This window comes from Canis lupus, chromosome 9 (assembly GCF_048164855.1).
Source record: "Canis lupus baileyi chromosome 9, mCanLup2.hap1, whole genome shotgun sequence".
In the NCBI taxonomy this organism is placed as follows: Eukaryota; Metazoa; Chordata; class Mammalia; order Carnivora; family Canidae; genus Canis; species Canis lupus.
Window position 1 is genome coordinate 38,301,564 of NC_132846.1, and position 17,846 is coordinate 38,319,409.

General features: G+C 35.0%; 1 protein-coding gene across 11 annotated transcripts in view; it reads left to right on the forward strand.

Annotated features, from left to right (window-relative positions):
- Nucleotides 1-17,846, forward strand: part of SYT16 (synaptotagmin 16) — a 232,198-nt gene that overhangs the window by 117,939 nt on the left and 96,413 nt on the right. For 2 of the 11 annotated variants that reach the window (XM_072838851.1, XM_072838862.1), the window contains exon 2: nucleotides 12,051-12,717. The exons of 8 other annotated variants lie outside the window; for them this stretch is intronic. In XM_072838851.1, coding sequence (XP_072694952.1) covers nucleotides 12,195-12,717 — 523 coding nt within the window. In that variant the 5' untranslated portion in view covers nucleotides 12,051-12,194. Of the gene's footprint in view, nucleotides 1-7,982; nucleotides 8,072-12,050; nucleotides 12,718-17,846 lie in introns of those variants that run through there. One more of the 11 variants, XM_072838852.1, reaches the window with a different exon arrangement.

A 17,846-nucleotide genomic window follows, 5' to 3' on the forward strand; every position in this document is an offset into this window, starting at 1 on the left:
TGGCCCAAACAGAAGAGTGTGGCCATTCCATTGATAAAACTTCCAATGTTTTATGAGTGATTTTGACAACATTTTATTTTCCTTTTATGCCCAAATAAGAAAGAGCAATGATAAACATTACAAAATGGTATGAATCAGGATCTGAAACATATATAAAAATAAAAATATAAAGGGTACTTAACAGTAGATAGGAATGGTTTCACTTTTGTATTTATTTTCGGCTCCTTGAGGTAAGAGGGACATATAGCCATGTGCTCATATTACAGTTGTAAGTAACCAACATCCTCTTCTTTGTATCTTATGTTTAGTATGATTGATTAATTAATTATAGGCAGAAAAGGGTGGTTTTTTTTTTTTAAAGGATACTGTACACACCATACAATCCATACTTTACTGGGGGTTTTTTAGATGTCATTTTTAACAGTCTATTTTATTTTACCTGTACCCAGAGTCTAGGTATCTTCACCTATAGATCTGTGCATTGATTTTGGGCATAAACTACTCAGATGAATTATAAGTGTATCAGATAGGGGGATCCCTGGGTGGCACAGCGGTTTGGCGCCTGCCTTTGGCCCAGGGCGCGGTCCTGGGGACCCGGGATCGAGTCCCACATTGGGCTCCCGGTGCATGGAGCCTGCTTCTTCCTCTGCCTGTGTCTCTGCCTCTCTCTCTCTGTGACTATCATAAATAAAAAAAAAATAAGTGTATCAGATATTTTGGAATTTTAAAAAAAGCTCAATATTTTCTTCCCTCTTCCATCTGTCCTTCCTCCCTTCCTCCTTCCCTCCCACACTCCCTTCTTTCCTTCCTTCCTTCCTTCCTTCCTTCCTTCCTTCCTTCCTTCCTTCCTTCCTTCCTTCCTTTCCTTCCTTCCTTCCTTCCTTCCTTCCTTCCTTCCTTCCTTCCTTCCTTCCTTCCTTCCTTCCTTCCTTCCTTCCCCATCATGAAGCCCAATGTGGGGCTTGAACTCACAACCTTTAGATCAAGACCTGAACTGAGATCAAGAGTAGGACATTTAACCAACTGAGCCACCCAAGCGCCCCAGTCTTGGGATAATTGAAAACTATAAATGCCACTGAAATGCTTTTTATACAATTAAAAACTTCTGGATTGCACAATAACTTATTTTAGAGTTATGGATTTTATAATCCTTAAAACTACCCCTTCTTTCCCCATTTTTTCCTGAAATAGTGGGATAAATGGAATAGCCCCTCTATAATTCTTATGTCATATTTCCCCCATGAGGAATATGCAAAACAAGACCCAATTTGAAGGTAGTAGCTAGAGTGGAAGATTTACTTTTCAACAATCTAGATTTAAAAGTAATTTCTCTTTTGATTTTAAGGCTTTCATTGCATAGAATATGCATTTCTCTAACTATGTGTCATATTAGGTTGAATTCTAATAAATTACTCTTTTTGTAGATTAGAAGTTTCATGTGATTCAACATAATACATGAGATGAAAAATTGAGAATTGAAGTGCTGTAAAAGTTTGAACATTAAGACAAACCACAGTATGTCTCATTGTGTTGTCCAGGTACTTGTTTTATTGACTTGATTAAGACACAGATAATTGAGAATACTTCTCAATGGACTTATCAAAGTATCACTAATTGCACCTTGTTTGGTGGGTATGAATTCCAAAGAACCTAGTTGAGAAGTTACTGGTTTGAGAATGTTCATCCATCCATTCAATATTATTTGTTGGGAATCTGTGTTATACTATAGTGTGCTAAGTGCTAGAAATGAAATGATGAAAAAGAAATATGTAGTCCTTACTCCTTTGGAAATTAATTAAATTTTTTGACAAAGAGAGACAAAAACAAAATCGAAAGTAAAGAGACAAAATATAGGTTATTACAAATACTATTAGAGATTAAAATGATAATTGACAAAGTGGGGAGATTTACTCTAGATAAGAGTTGAACACATCTTACATCTTGCTCATTGTTGGGTAGAGAGAGAAACACATACATGCATGCACACCACATTATACTGATCTGTTTCTCTGAAGAACCCTTATATAGCTCCTAATAGCCACTACAGATATTTTGGTTATCCTACCCTATATCTAAATTTATCTCTATCACTGAATATTTAAACCTATACCTATGTCTATATCTAAATAGTTTATATACATATAAGCATATTTATATAATAGAGAGATATAGCTCTCTCTCCATTTCTGTGTATATATGTATGTGTATCTCCTCCCCTCCATCTCTAGGTACATTCATGTACATGATCTAATGTCTATGTACATGAATGTACCTAGAGATGGAGAGGAGGAGATACATTGAAAGAGAGGGAGAGGTTATCTTAAGGAATTTGTTTATACAATTATGGAGGCTTAGCAAGTCCAAAATCTACAGGATGGGCCGATAGACTAGAAACCCAGGGAGAAACCGATGTTGCAGTTGAAATCCAAATGCTATCTGCTGGCCAAATTCCTTCTTGCTCTTGGGAGGTCAGTCTTTTTTTCTGTTAAAGTTTTCAACTGATTGGATGAAGCTCACCCATATTATGGAGGGCATTCTGCTTTACACAAAGTCTACCAATTTAGGTGTTACTCTCATTCATAAAAATCACATCACAGAAATATCCAGAGTAATATTTGATCAAATATCTGGGCACTATGTCTCAGTCAAGTTGATCCATAAAATTAACCATCACAGGTGCTTTCTTAACATCTGTGTTCATATTCTTGTTTCCTTCCTTAACAGTTGGGAGGTTGGGAAGAGATCTTCACTTTTTAAAAACTTTATTATGGACATTATTATACAGACAGGAAAGTAGAGAAAGGATTGTATAATGAATCCCATGTACCTAGAGCTCAACTTCAACAATTATTAGCAAAGAGAATTCATTTCTAATTTAAACCCTATTGTCTCCATTTCCTTGTTTTCCTTGAGAAATAGAGGGACTAGATGTCTGTCCCTGTAAAATGTCTCATCCCTTACTATTTGTTTTCTTGCAACTTAAATGATGGGTTATTATCCCCAGTTCAAGGAGTTGACCCAGCAAATGAACATGTTACACACTAGCTGATTGCCAGAGATGGGAGACATTAGATTAAGGGTTCAGAGGACCTTTGACAAATCTGAGCACATTTATAGTTGGAATATAAGGATCTCTGCTTTCTGAGCTATTTATATAAGGGTATATGATGAGTTACCTTAGAAACAGATTCTTGTGGCATTTGAGCTTCCTCTATGATGCTAGGATATTAATAAAAACAAATCTGAAGCTCTCTGTAAGTATGCTGTGGAAATGTTTAACACCTAAGTTTGAGAACTCCCTAAACACACATCACCATTTCAGAAGCTGTAGAAAATTTCTTTGATGAGTTTTCACTTTTCCAATGACTCTAAACATATGGAGGTGTGTGTGTGTGTGTGTGTGTATGCCTATATATCTAACATATATAGTCCTAAGTCTGAATTTTGGCAGAAACTCTGGAGCTTTTTTTGCATTTGAAATAGCCATAGCATAGAATTTTATCCCAGAGTTCTAGGTAGACCTCTGTCAACCATGGCAGTTCACATAGAGGCACTCACTAAATGTTTATTGCTTGGTGGATTGAAGTTCTTTCTCCTCTTTTTTCAGAACTGATCATCAGAATTATATGAGGAGGCCTTAAACATACACCCTTTTGAATGGAGATGCTGAAACTAACTCACCAACTTTATGGGTAGCTTTGAGGGATTTTGATGTAGTGGAGATGAACCTATTATTTTCATTTATAGATCAGGAAATTGCTTTTAAGTTTAGAGCTTATGTGTTTACACATGCTAAAGAATGGCACAGTTAACAACAGTTGTTCTCTCTCTCTCTTTTTTTTTAAATAAAGATTCTATTTATGTGTTCATGAGAGACACAGAGAGAGAGAGGCAGAGACAAAGGCAGAGAGAGAAGCAGGCTCCATGCAGGGAGCCCGATGTGGGACTCGATCCTGGGACTCCAGGATCACACCCTGGGCTGAAAGAAGGCGCTCAACCACTGAGCCACCCAGGCGTCCCCAGTTGTTCTCTTTGTAATGTCTTCCAAAGATACACAGTATCTGGAGGATAGCATAGGTGACAAAAGTTACATTTATTGGAGGACATTAGATTTTTGTGCTTCTCCTGTCAGCAAGACAGCAATGCTTATTATACTTTAAAGATATACATGCCTTACATAAAAAGAAAACCTTCAGTTGGTAGGTGGGTGGCAAGGAGAAAGGATTATTGTTTGTGTAGAATAGTAGCACAGATAATTTTCTGCATTAAAGTGGGTGTCTATGAGTTTATATGCTGAACTAGCTATTTGAGTACTCAGTTTTAAACTAGTTATTGGAGTAACAGCTTTAAAATATCATCATTTTCTTAGCCTGACAGATTAAAGTAAAAGAAAAAACATGTCTATGGTTATATCTGCATTCTTCTAAAACCCACTTAAAGGAGCAAATGCTTTATTCACAGAAGCTCTCATAATAATTGCAAGTTTCTTTTATCCTAGGCTTACTGAATGAGGTTTAACAACAAGGCGACAGGTATTATTTGAAGCGTGTGAATTTAGGAATTCCAAAACCATTTTGAATCTTATTTTCTAAGTTTCCATACTCCAAGTCTTCAAAAACAGTTCTTAAAACTTAGGAACAATTACAAAATCAACATACAGAAATCTGTTGCATTCCTCTTCTCAAGTGATGAAGTAGCAGAAAGTGAAATTAAGAAAATAATCCCATTTACAATTGCACCCAAAATAATAAAACATCTAGGGATAAACTTAACCAAAGAGATGAAAGAAATGTACTCTGAAAACTATAAAACACTGATGAAAGAAATTTAAGATGATGCAAAGAATTGGAAAAACATTCATCCTCCTAGGTTGGAAGAAAAAATAGTGCTAAAATGTCTATACTACCCAAAGCAATCTATAGATTTAATGCAATTTAATGCAATCCCTATCCAAATGCCAACAACTTTTTTCATAGAACTAGAATAAGAAATCCTAAAACTTGTATGGAACTACAAAAGACTCAAATAGCCAAAGCAACCTTGAAAAAGAAAAACAAACCTGAAGGTGTCACAATTCCAAATTTCAAGTTATATTACAAAACAGTAGTAATTAAAACAGTATGGCACTGGCCTAAAAATAGACACATAGATCAACAGAACAGAAGAGAAAACCCAGAAGTAAGCCCACAATGATATGGTCAATTTATCTTCAACAAAAGAAGAATGAATATACAATGGGAAAAAGTCTCTTCAACAATGGTGTTGGGAATATTGGACAGCTACATGCAAAAAGAGGAAACTGGACCACTTTCTTTCACTATACACAAAAATAAACTCAAAATGGATTAAAGACCTAATTTTGAGGCCTGAAACCATAAAAATCCTTGAAGACAGCATAGGTAGTGATATCTCTGACATCAGCTGTAACATTTTTCTAGGTATGTGTCCTAAAGCAAGGGAAATAAAAGCAAAAATAAACTTTTGGGACCACATCAAAATAAAAGTTTATGAACAACGAAGGAAACAATCAACAAAATTGAAAGGCAACATGTGAAATGGGAGAAGATATTTACAAATGACATATCTGATAAATGGTTAGTATACCAAATATATAAAGAACTTATACAACTCCATATCAAAAAAACAAATAATCCAATTAAGAAACAGGCAGAAGACATGAAAAGGCATTTCTCTAAAGAAGACACACAAATGGCCAACAGACACATGAAAAGATGCTCAACATCACTCATCATCAGGGAAATGCAATTCAAAACCACAGTGAAATATCACTCTCAAACCTTTCAGAATGACTAAAATCAAAAAACATAAGAAACAAGTGTTAGCAAGGATGTGGGAAAAAGGAACTGTTGGTGGGAATGCAAATTGGTGCAACTACTGTGGAAAATGGTATGAAGGCTCCTCAAAAAATTAAAAATGGAACTACCCTATAATCTAGGAATTTCAATACTGGATATTTACTCAAAAAATATTAAAAGGTGAATTCAAAGGGATACATGCACTCCTGTGTTTATTGTGGCATTATTTACAATATGGAAACAGCCCAAGTGTCCGTTGACTGAGGAATAGATAAAGAAGATGTGGTGTATATACACAATGGAATATTATTCCACCATAAAAAAGAATCTTGCCATTTGCAACAACATGGATAGAGCTAGAAAGTAAGTGAAGTAAAGTCAGTCAGAAGAAGTCTTCTTCAGAAGAAGACAAGTACCATATGATCTCATTCATATGTGGAATTTAAGAAACAAAACAAAACAAGCAAAGGGAAAAAAGAGAGACAAATCAAGTAGCAAACTCTTAGCTATAAAGAACAAACTGATGTTTGTCAGAGGGGAGGTAGCTGAGGGGGGTAAAAAACCCTGCAATTATAATATAGGAAGTGTTAATAAGAAGGAATAAGAGGTGCTAAGAGAGACTATTTCAGGGGTGACTGAGAGGCTCAGTAGGTTAACCAGCCTATTCTTGGTTTGGCTTAGGTCATATTATCAGGGTTCTGGGATTGAGCCCTGCATCATAATCCATGTTCATTGTGGAGTCTGCTTGTCCTTCTCCCTCCCACTCTGTTCTCCTTGTGTGCCCTCTCGTAAACAAACAAACAAACAAACAAATAAATAAATAATTTTTAAATGAGACTATTTCAAGAAGACATACTTGAGTCTGAGACGGCTGTTGTCAGGCTGAGACAGGAAAGGAGGTGGATGGGCTTTGGGGGACAGGGGAAGAAAGCCTGAGGGAGGAGCATGGTCTCAGTCAGTTGGAGGAGTTTGTTGAAGTAAGATGAAGGGGTGATATGAGATACTGAAGAACAAAGAGCAGATAGAGAGTAGTTACAGATAAGAAGGGGTCAAACCATGCGTGGCCTTCCAAGTCCTATGAAGGATTTTGGATTTCATCTTAGGAGCAGTAAAAGTAATTTTAAGTCATTTCAAAAATGGAATGACACAATCAACTATGTGTCATAGTAGATAGTCTAAAATACTGAATGGGCTTAAGAAATTTGGAGAATAAAAGGTGCTATTGTTACAATAGCAAAAGCATTGAGCAATTGAAAGCTCTGGTTGAACCCACCCTAGTCTTTTTGTTAAGGTCATCATGCTCAAACACAAAGCTGTCTGTTGGATAGGTTGAAAAATATTTTTACAATAAATCTTCCTCAACTTAAGCAGTAGTTTAGAATATTTAAAAAACTTTACTATACTTACTTTGGAAAAATAATTCCAATAGTTTCATTTTTTTAAATTAATTTTTATTTATTTATGATAGGCACACAGTGAGAGAGAGGGAGGCAGAGACACAGGCAGAGGGAGAAGCAGGCTCCATGCACCGGGAGCCCAATGTGGGATTCGATCCAGGGTCTCCAGGATCGCGCCCTGGGCCAAAGGCAGGCGCCAAACCACTGCGCCACCCAGGGATCCCAATAGTTTCATTTTTTAAAGAGTTTCATTATAATGAAATAGGCAGCAAAGGTGGAATGGAAACAAAATGACAATAGACTTTGAGGTCAGACAAACCTGGATTTGAACCTCACCTTGGCCACTAATGAGGAAAATACCTTTACATTTTTTATTTCTAAGGTCTTTTGGAATAGTGGTTAAAGCAAGAATTTGGAATTCAAGGAAGAATTGGAATCCTAGCTACATTATTTATTATAGGTGTGAACCTTGGGGCAAATCACCCCTTCTGAGCCTCAGTTTTTTCAACTGCAAAATGCAAAGGCTACTATCTTTCACAAAGAGTTTTTGTTTATATAGGTTGTCAAAAAGCATTGCATGTTGTAAAGTGCTTGGCAAATGTTGCCTATAATGGTAGTATTGTGTTTCTGGGTCTTTGCACATTAGAGAAAGGATTAAAAGAGTTTGATACGTTTTTGCCCTTTAAAATGTCACAAATTTGGGTTTAGTAATGAATAACTGATAATCAGTGCCTGTTATGTACTGGATTCTATTCTAGGTGCCTTAGAAATATCGAGGAATCTAATTTCCACTGTGAATTGTAAGACAGAGGGTAGTACTCCCTATATTGTAGATGAAGACACTTTAAGTGCACTCAGGTAATGTGATTTGCCTCATGCTGTGGCATAACTGAAAGATTATCCAACATTGAGCAGTGTTTTGTGTGATTCCAAGTCCATTGCTACTGCTTTTCTTCATGCTGTCTCATTTTTCTCAATGTCTACTGATGAAAGTATGTTTTGGTAATAGGGCAGTTTCACATTTAGCTTTACGCTAATTGCCTCCCCTCTTCTGGCCACCCACCTGAAGTCTAGTGGTAAAGGGTCTGTTGTATTGCACATACCCTAGCAATGAAAATATGGCTGTATTGTATTGTATCCATATCATTGATGTAAATGGTCCTCAGTAGTCTGTTTTTATATTTAGGATTTCAGCCTTTAGATCACATTTTGGACAAATGCTACAAAAGATATTTCATCTCAGTGACAGATATTCCTACCCATATTCCATACCATTTTTTCTTAACAGAAAACACCTGTAGTCTCTTTTGAATCATGTTGAAGATGGATTACAGCCCATTTTATAGTTATTTTGACTCTATGTGTTATTCATGCTTCTAAGCTTTCTTGTTCACACTAGGTAATGCAAGATGCCATTCTCTGAAAGGTATGATAATTGTCATAAAATTTTAGACTTAATTAGCCTTATGACCACTCTAAGAAGTCAGTGATAACTAACTTACATTTAAGAGAAGACACAAGGGAGTTAACCAATGACTATAAAAAGACACTTCAGATAAACCCAATATTCTTTTATTTTTACATATTTTTTTTATTATTGAAGTATAGTTGATAAACACTGTTATATTGATTTCAGATATAACATAGTAATTAGACAAGTCTATACATTATGCACTGCTCACCATGGTAGTTGTCATTACCATCTGTCACCATACGTTATTACAATATTATTGACTCTATTCCCTATGTTGTACTTCTCATCCTTGTGACTTATTCATTTTAGAATTGGAAGTTTGTACCTCATACATCTAATTCACCCATCTCCAAACCCAATATTCTTGACTTTTACTTATGACTGCCCTACAGATCTTGGTAGAGAATAAGGAGGATAGATTTTCCAGGGTGATTTCTCCTTTAAAAAAATTGCTAAACATTAACACACTTCAGTAGATAAACTGGTATAAGATTTTGATTTGGTGCTAGGTTACCTGCGGACCATATTATTAGAAACATTTTCTTTTCTCTCAATGTTTTTGACTCTCTCCAGGAGCTCATAATCCTTTAAAAATCACACAGGCATACAGGCTTCCACTTTATCTTTCACCAAAATACCATTCATTTTTAAGGCATACCTCCCAGAAGCTAGTATTTCTTCTTAGGTGGTAACTTTCCTCTCTCCTTCCAAGCATCTGTTATCAGATAGAAAATAGGGTCAGAAAGATTTAACTAACAGCCTTTAAAGGACCATGAGCGTTATTATTCTGGGCATGGAACCACTTCTTTTCTGTTCACAATTACCCTTGGTGAGGATGATCAAAATATGTGATAAAGCAATGGCTCAGGAATTTGATAATTATCCCCCCTATAGAAACAACTCTTTAGTGTTTACTGTTTAGTCATTTTCTATGTTTAAAATGACCTTACGTAAACATTTTTATAATTAAAATGGAATTCTACTTAAAATGATAAAGAAATGTGGTATAGCCCCTGGGAATATATCAATGACATTCCTTTCATCTTTATTGGTTGTTACTAATATTAAAAAAATTTATTGAGAATTGAGTACATGCTTAGAACACTTCTTTGCACTGTGGATAAGCTAGAGAATAAAACATACGGTCCCTGCCCTCTAGATATGTCTATTCTAGAGGAGGAGACAGGCAATAAAAGTAATAGAAGTTCAGGTAATGGTGAGCAAATCTAGAGGAAGGACTGAAGCTTGGAAGACTTGAGATGGAAACCAACTAGTTATGTAACATCTGGGGAAATTAGAGTGTAGGAAAGGTTATCACCATACAAAGCACAATGGAAGTCTTCATAGACTGAAAGCTATCAGAACTTGGAATGGAAGGAATCAAAGGGGGCAGTGTTGAAGAGAGAAATTCACAATCGTGAGTCTAGAGTATTGAACACTTGTAGCAGTAGAAGTGATGTGCTAGGTTTTGATGGCTGAATTTGAGATTTTGGTGAGATGCCCAAGTGTCGCTATATCCTTAGATCAGCATTTCTCAAACTCTGGTGTGTGTCAGAATCACCCGAGGAACTTGACAAAAATAAAAAGATTCAGGGCCTATTCCTTTAACCCATCTGAGCCTCTTTTTTTCTTTCTTTCTTTTCTTTTCTTTCTTTCTTTCTTTCTTTCTTTCTTTCTTTCTTTCTTTCTTTCTTTCTTCCCTTTCTTTCCTTTTCTTTCTTTCTTTCTTTCTTTCTTTCTTTCTTTCTTTCTTTCTTTCTTTCTTTCTTTCTTTCTTTCTTTTCTCTCTTTCTCTCTTTTCTTTCTTCTTTCGCTTACCAGGTGATTCTCATACAAAGTTTGTAATCATTAGCTTAGATGACAAGAGATACAAGCCTGTATAAAGGGATTGAACTATAGGCTGGTGATGTATATTTTAGAGTTAAAAAAACACAGTGTTGAGTCTTATGGATGGGTCAGCTCTTGCAGCTGATTGAATATGAAGGGGCAGGAGGAGTAACCATAGGAAAATGAATGGTTGCATATATGTACTTGGTGGGAAGTCAAGGAAGAGCCTGAAAGACAGACTCATGAATTATTTAACATAAAGGAAAAGTGCAGAGAGCTCAGTTTCCCCTTAATTGGAATGTGGGCTCCATAGGGACAGAGATCTCAAGGTTACCTTATACTTGGCATTGTGCCCAGAACTTAATAGGCACTTAATCAATATTTGTTTATTGATGAATCAATGCATGCATGAATGGCTATTACAAAAGATAAAAACTAAAAAGAAATTCTTAGGAAAATGTAAGCAATCCTATTAATTGCAGTACTGGAGGTCAAGAAGGCTGAAACATATAGGAATGCTGGTAGACTGAATCAGAAGAAAGCTTTTTTTTTATAAAAGAGATGGGGTAATTAAGTGCAAGCAGTGAGTTTACGCTCTGTTGACATTATAAAATTCATCTTGAGCTGTTGATGAGCATTGTAAGGGCACTAAGATATATATATATATATATATATATATATATGTATATATTTCCACACTCACACACAATACTCATACCTATGCAAATACATGTATGTATATGTTTGTATGTGTTTGTATGAGTGTATATGTACAAAAGTATAGATGTTTAGGTCCAGAATCTTCATTGTGCCTTGTTACTCTGATGATGTCCTATAGCTGCCTCCTTTAGGTTGTGAATTTGGGGGAAGGAGGGTGTCTCAGGAGTCTTCCAGGTTGTGGAGGGTTGTCTTTGGGAGGTTAGAACATAGACAAAGGCAACAAGATGCTAGGATCACGTCCCCAGTAAGCTGCATATTCCACTTGTCGCACTGTTTTTTAGTGGTTCTTTGCTCCTCAAGAATAGATATGATTTGTAGAAATTGCATAAAAATATACAGTCTTACTTTAAGATCTGTTAAAAGCTTTTTAATTCCAGGCACACATTTCCTTTTGAAAGGATAAATCTTTGTGTCATGAAGCAGAGATGCTTATTAGCCTGCTCGCTGAGATCTGCAGGTTCGTAGATGAAGCATCCAACCTTTCTTGTATTTTGAAATGTCATATCCAACCTCTTAATGAAGATTCATTTATCCTTTTCACACTGTTATGTATGGTCTATGTGGGGATCGACTTCTCAGTCCACATGAATAGAGCCCATTACTGCTGATGAAAGTTTTGCACATGCCTGAGCAGGTGAATACGCATTGAAGTAATCTACATTTAGACTTGCACAGTAATTTTTATTTAGCTACTTTCAGATTTCAATGATGATCTCTTTTAGTCCCTGAATGTTGTTTGACATTGATTACAGGTATCAGTAGTGGGTCTGAGGTTGTTACTGTAATAGGTGTAAGTATTTCTTTCCTCTGTTTCAGCTGAGAAGTTTTGAGAGTGAACTATTCACAGCCATTAAGAGACCTCCAATTTAATTTGTCATCACGCTTATTCTATAGTTCACATTAAGTCCAGAGTACTGAAGGAGCTGAACAAGTCGACTTGTAGACATCAGATAGCTGGCCATGGTTTTGGCCATGGCGTCTCAGGATGCTCAGAACTTCTTCCAGCCTCTCTCTTCCTGGATATCTCGGGTTTATGAAGCTCTCCAGCAAGCAGGAGATATGTTATCTGCTTCGCTGGTTAACTTAAGCAAACAAGACTCTAAATTGAGTGACAAGCTAGACCAGGACTTAGATGATATTCAGATTCAGAAAGCTTACTTTGAAGATGAAGAACAAGGCAATGATTGGCGTCAAGAGGATGCAAATCCCTTGTTTCTTGAAGTGGATCATTTCTCCCGTTGTAATAGTGATTTGCAGGACTCTGCCCAAAGTTTGAGCCCCAGACTTAGCCAACATGCAAAGGACTCATGTTCTATAATGTCCCAGTGGCCCAGTCAGACCCTTGATGACCAAAAGCTACCACATGTGCCTTCTTCTATTGCTGAGGAAGAACATCACCTTGAAAAGCAAAGGAGTGACCTTCAACACAGCTTTAACAGCCAGCTCTCTGGTATTTTAGAAAATGTTAATGGAAAAAAGCAAGGTAAGGTAGCCAGTGATCATTTTCTCTGGGTTCTTCCAAAGGGCATTTCTACTAATCTTATTTTTTGACTTGTTTTAGTTATCATATGAATTTTATTTTCTCTCTCTTTATACCTTTCAATATGCTGGCTTCTTATTGAGAGATGTTCTTCTTAGGAATATTTTCAACATATAAAACTATGGGAGACCCATATTTGTGGGCTCCATATTTCAGAACAATAGTTCAGATCAAATAAAATTGTTAAAACAAGTCGATGGGTTCTGTTTGAGAAGCCCTTGTGCATATGTCATGCTTTTTAAAATATCTTTTAAAATGTTCTCTTTTTTTCACTAGGTTAGGAATCTCTAGATGTTACTATATTATTCAGTGTGAAATCCTGTGCAAAAAGCCATACTTGTTGCAAAATTTTTAGTTGATAACACTCCAAGAACACTTTTCACAGTGTTTCACTGAGACGTGATGTGAGATGACAGTAGATAGGAAATCTTTGAAATAAGAATAGCTTGATTTTCTTTAAGCCTTGAGTGGAAAGGACACATTTAAAACAAACTGTCTTTAGAGCTTTATCCTGTCAGATATCCTGAATATAGTGAAAATGTAATTGACGCTATAAAAGTAGCTGTAGTATGTCCTGGCATGAATTTTTCAGGCTTCTAATGCCTGAAGTAAGGACATCCCATTTGGTTGAGAGGACAGAGATGGCTGATATGCCAAGAAAGGTGTTGGGTGTGTATTTGTGATGTGTAGTTGTAATGCATACATCTCTCACAAAGATTACTGGATCTTTTATGTGACAGAAAGGTGAAGTCATTAATTCTTTTCTTTTTAAAGGGAGCAGATTTTCTGGGATATTTCAAAGCTTCTTCATCCATTTTCAGGGATTCCTCTTAGCTTTTTCTTTTTAGGGAAACATTTTATCAAGATACATGAAGCCTTAGAAAATGAGGAAACATAATTTCATATTATTTTTATAGTATTTTCTTGATACTCTTACTTAATGTTGAAATGCTAGAATAAAATGGCAAAAACAGGGTAGAGTAGGCTGATATTCTTTCTGAACCTGATAAACTTATAAATAAATGCAATTTCAAGTCTTTAAAATTATCTGTAGAGATAATTCTAGAAATAAGGGCATCCAGTAGGATTTCTTAGATTTGATTGGAAATTTCTATTCCTATTTTAGAAAATTCCTGCTAAAGTTGAACTATATTAGAAACTATTAATGTGAATTTGGCTTAATAATTACTTAATATTGGGTTTTAAAAATTTTTGTAATAAAACAATTATATTCAGTTGTTTATTCAGGGGATGTTTATTCACTAGGTTGTAGCCTCTTGGGAGGCAAGGGCCACACCATAAGTTAATTTTTGTATCCCTAACATCAAGCACAATGTTAGGTATGTAACAGGACACCAAATAATAATGATGGAAGAACAACAAGGAAAGCTAACTAATCTCACTTTACAGTTGAGAAGATTGATGCTTAGAGTGTTAGAGAATATGTCCAGGATCCATATTTAAAAAGAGGCACAGCTCAGGGAGTCTGATTCTAGAGTTTATACATATTCTGTCTCTTTTTTTCTCCTCCTTTTCAAGGTATAATTTACATATGGTGAAATTCACTCTCATTAGTATATGGTTCTGTGAGTTTTTAACACACTGTTTTGTAATCACTGCTACAATCGAGGTATAAACAGTTCTATCACCTCAACAAATTCAAGTCCCTTTGTACTCATTTCCCTATCTCCAGCTCCTAGCAATTGCTAGTATATTTTCTATCATTTTGTCTTTTCCAGAATGCTATATAAATGGAAATATGCAGATGGTAGCCTTTTGAGTCTTGCTTCTTTTATAATGCAGTTACAGTAATGCATTTGAAATCTATCCATGTTTGGATAGATGTGTGTTTCAGTAGTTCACTTTTTTTAAATTGCTGAGTAGTATTCCATTGCATGAATGCACCATAGTTTGTTGATCTACTCATCAGTTGAGGAATATTTGGGTGGTTTCCAGTTTTTAACAATGTAAATAAAATTGCTATAAACAGTCACAAAACAGTTTTGGTGCAAGTGTAAGTTTTCATTTCAATTAGGTAAATGCCTAGGAGTGGGATTGTTGGGTACTATGGGAGGTATATGTTTAACTTTATAAAAAAAATTCTACTATTTTCTGAAGTACCATTTACATTCCCAAAGTAATGTGTGAGATTTCTAGTCACTTACATCCACACCAGCACTTTGTAGCATGTTATTATAAAATTTTTCTTTAGCCATTCTCATAGGTATGTAGTGATTTTGTCTGTTTTATTTTGTAGTTTCCAGCATAAAGGCCTCATTCTATTTTGTTAGATTTATACCTAAGTAATTCCTTCTTTTTGGATTCTATTGTAAATAGTACATTTTTTTAAAAAAACAGATTTTATTTATTCATCAGAGGCACAGAGAGAGAGACAGATAGACAGACAGGCAGAGACACAGGCAGAGGGAGAAGCAGGCTATGGAGCAGGGACTGTCCCATGCAGTCCCATGCAGGGACTCCAGGATCACGCCTTGGGCCAAAGGCAGGTGCTAAACCACTGAGCCACCCAGGGATCCCCTGTAAATAGTGCTTTTATAACTTTCAATTTGAAACCGCTGCTTACTAATATATAAAAATTCCATTGACCTTCTATCATGTAATCTTCCCAAACCCACTGATTATCATTCTGATACCTTTCCCAAAATATTGGGAATTTTCTCCATAGAAAATTATATAGTTAGTGTGCAAAATGACAGTTTTATTTCTTCCTCCCCAATATTCATTTCTATTATTGATTTATCTTGACTGAGTACACTATATTATGTTGAATAAGAGTGGTAAAAGTAGTTATCTTTGCTTTGATTCTGAGCTTAGTGGAAAAACTTTGTCTTTCATTATTACCTAGTATTTAGGTGTAGGTTTCTGTAGATACTCTTTATTATATTGAAGAAGTTCCTTTTTATTTCAATTTGTTGAGAGTTTTCATCAAAAAGGAATTCTGTCAAATGCTATTTTGCATATATTAGGATAACTATGTAATCTTTCTTGGTCAGTGTTGAAATGAATTGCACTGATTACTTTTTGAGTGTTGAATATGTCTTGCATACCTGGGATAAAATCCACTTGGTCATGGTATACTGTTCTTTTCATGTATTTCATTGTTGAATTTGATTTGCTAGTATTTTGTTGAGGTGTTTTTCTTTTTTTTCCCATCTATTTTCATTAAGATATTAGTCTGTATTTTTCTTGTATAGTTTTTGTGTAGTTTTGGTATCTGTGTAATGTTGACCTCATAAAATGAATTGTGAAATGTTTCTCTTTCACGGTGGTCTGGAAAATTTCTTATTAAATAAGCATTATTTATTTCTTAAAAGTTTGCTACAATTTTCCAGTGAAACCTTCTGAACCAGAAATTTTGTGTGTGTGTAGTGGGGTGTTTGGGTGGGTGGGGGGGATATTTTGAAATACAAATTTAGTTTCTTTAGTATGTATAGGATTATTCAAGTTAAATGTTTTTTTCTTGAGTGATTTTATGCAGTTTGTGTTTCTCAAGAATTTTTAAAATTTCATCTATGTTATTAAACTTATAGACAGTATTTCCTTGCTATCTTTTTAATGTTTGTAGAGATTACAGTGATCTCCCTCTTTATTTCCTGATATTGGTCATTTTTGTCTTCTTATTTTGCAGAGGGTGTGGTCTAAGTAAATGATTATCTAATTTCTCTATTTTTTTTCAAGGAACTAGTTTTTGGTTTTATTAATTTTTCCCTATTGTTTTTCTGTCCCTAATTTTATTGATTGTTGCTGTTATCTTTATTTTTTTCTTCCTTCTGCCTCTGTTGGTTATAATTTGTCCTTTTTTCTAATATAATTATTTAATGTATAATTTTTTCCTAAGAATTGCTTTATCTGCATCCAAAAATTATTAATATGTTGTCATTCTATTAAAAATATTTTCTAGTTTCCCTTTGACTTCCTCTTTGATGCCTAGTTTATTTTAAAATATGTTGGAAATATTCCAAGTACTAGGAATATTTTAGATAATTTTCTGTAACCAATTTCTAGTTTAACTTAGTTATAATCTGAGTACATATATTGCATGATTTTGGTTTTTTAAATTAATTAAGCTTTGTTTTATCACTCTGAATATGTTCTGACTTTTTGGATATTTCCTGTGTACTTGAAAAAGACTGTAAAAAGACTTGTGCGTTTTTTGCTGTTGTTGGGCATGGTGCTCTATAAATTACTTCAAGTTTTTTGAGGCCGTTTTTTCAGGTTTTTTTTTTACTTATTTTATCTACTAATTTTGCCAATTGATTTTGTTCTGTTGATTACTGAGAGAAAAGTATTGCAGTCTCTAATTCTTGTGGATTTGTCTATTTCTCTTTAGAGTTCTATCAGTTTTTGCTTCATGTAAAGCTCTGTTGTCAATTGTATACACATTTTAGAAATATGTGTCTCCTTGATTAATTGGTCATTATATTATATACCTTTTTTATCCCTAAAGTCAATTTTGATATTAATATGGTTACTCCAGCTTTCTTTTGATTAGTGTTGGTATGATATATTCTTTTTTATTCATTAACTTTATTTTTTTTTTAAAGTTTAAAGATGTTATTTGTTTATTTGAGAGAGAGAGGGATAGCACAGCAGAGGGGGAGGGACAGAGGGAAAGAGAGGAGCAGACTCCCCACTGAGCAGGGAGCCTGACACTGGGCTCTATCCCAGGATCCTGAGATCCTGAGACCATGACTTGAGTGGAAGGCAGATGCTTAATGACTGATGTCACCCAGGTGACAAAATTAGATAATCATTTACTTAGACCACACCTTATTCATTAACTTAAAATTTGTCTTTATCCTTATAGTGGGATTCTTGTACATAGCATAAAGTTGGGTCTTATTTTTTTAATACAATCTTTCAAATTTTCAGGGTTAATTGGTCTCTCTCACTGTTACTTGGTCTTAACTTTATATTTAAGTAATTATTGATATTGTATTAAAATCTGTCATCTTGTTAGATTATTTCCTATTTGTTTCATCAGTTCTTTGTCTGTTTTTTCTTATTTTTTGTTTCACATCTTCTTTTGAATTGAGTATTTTTAAGATTCT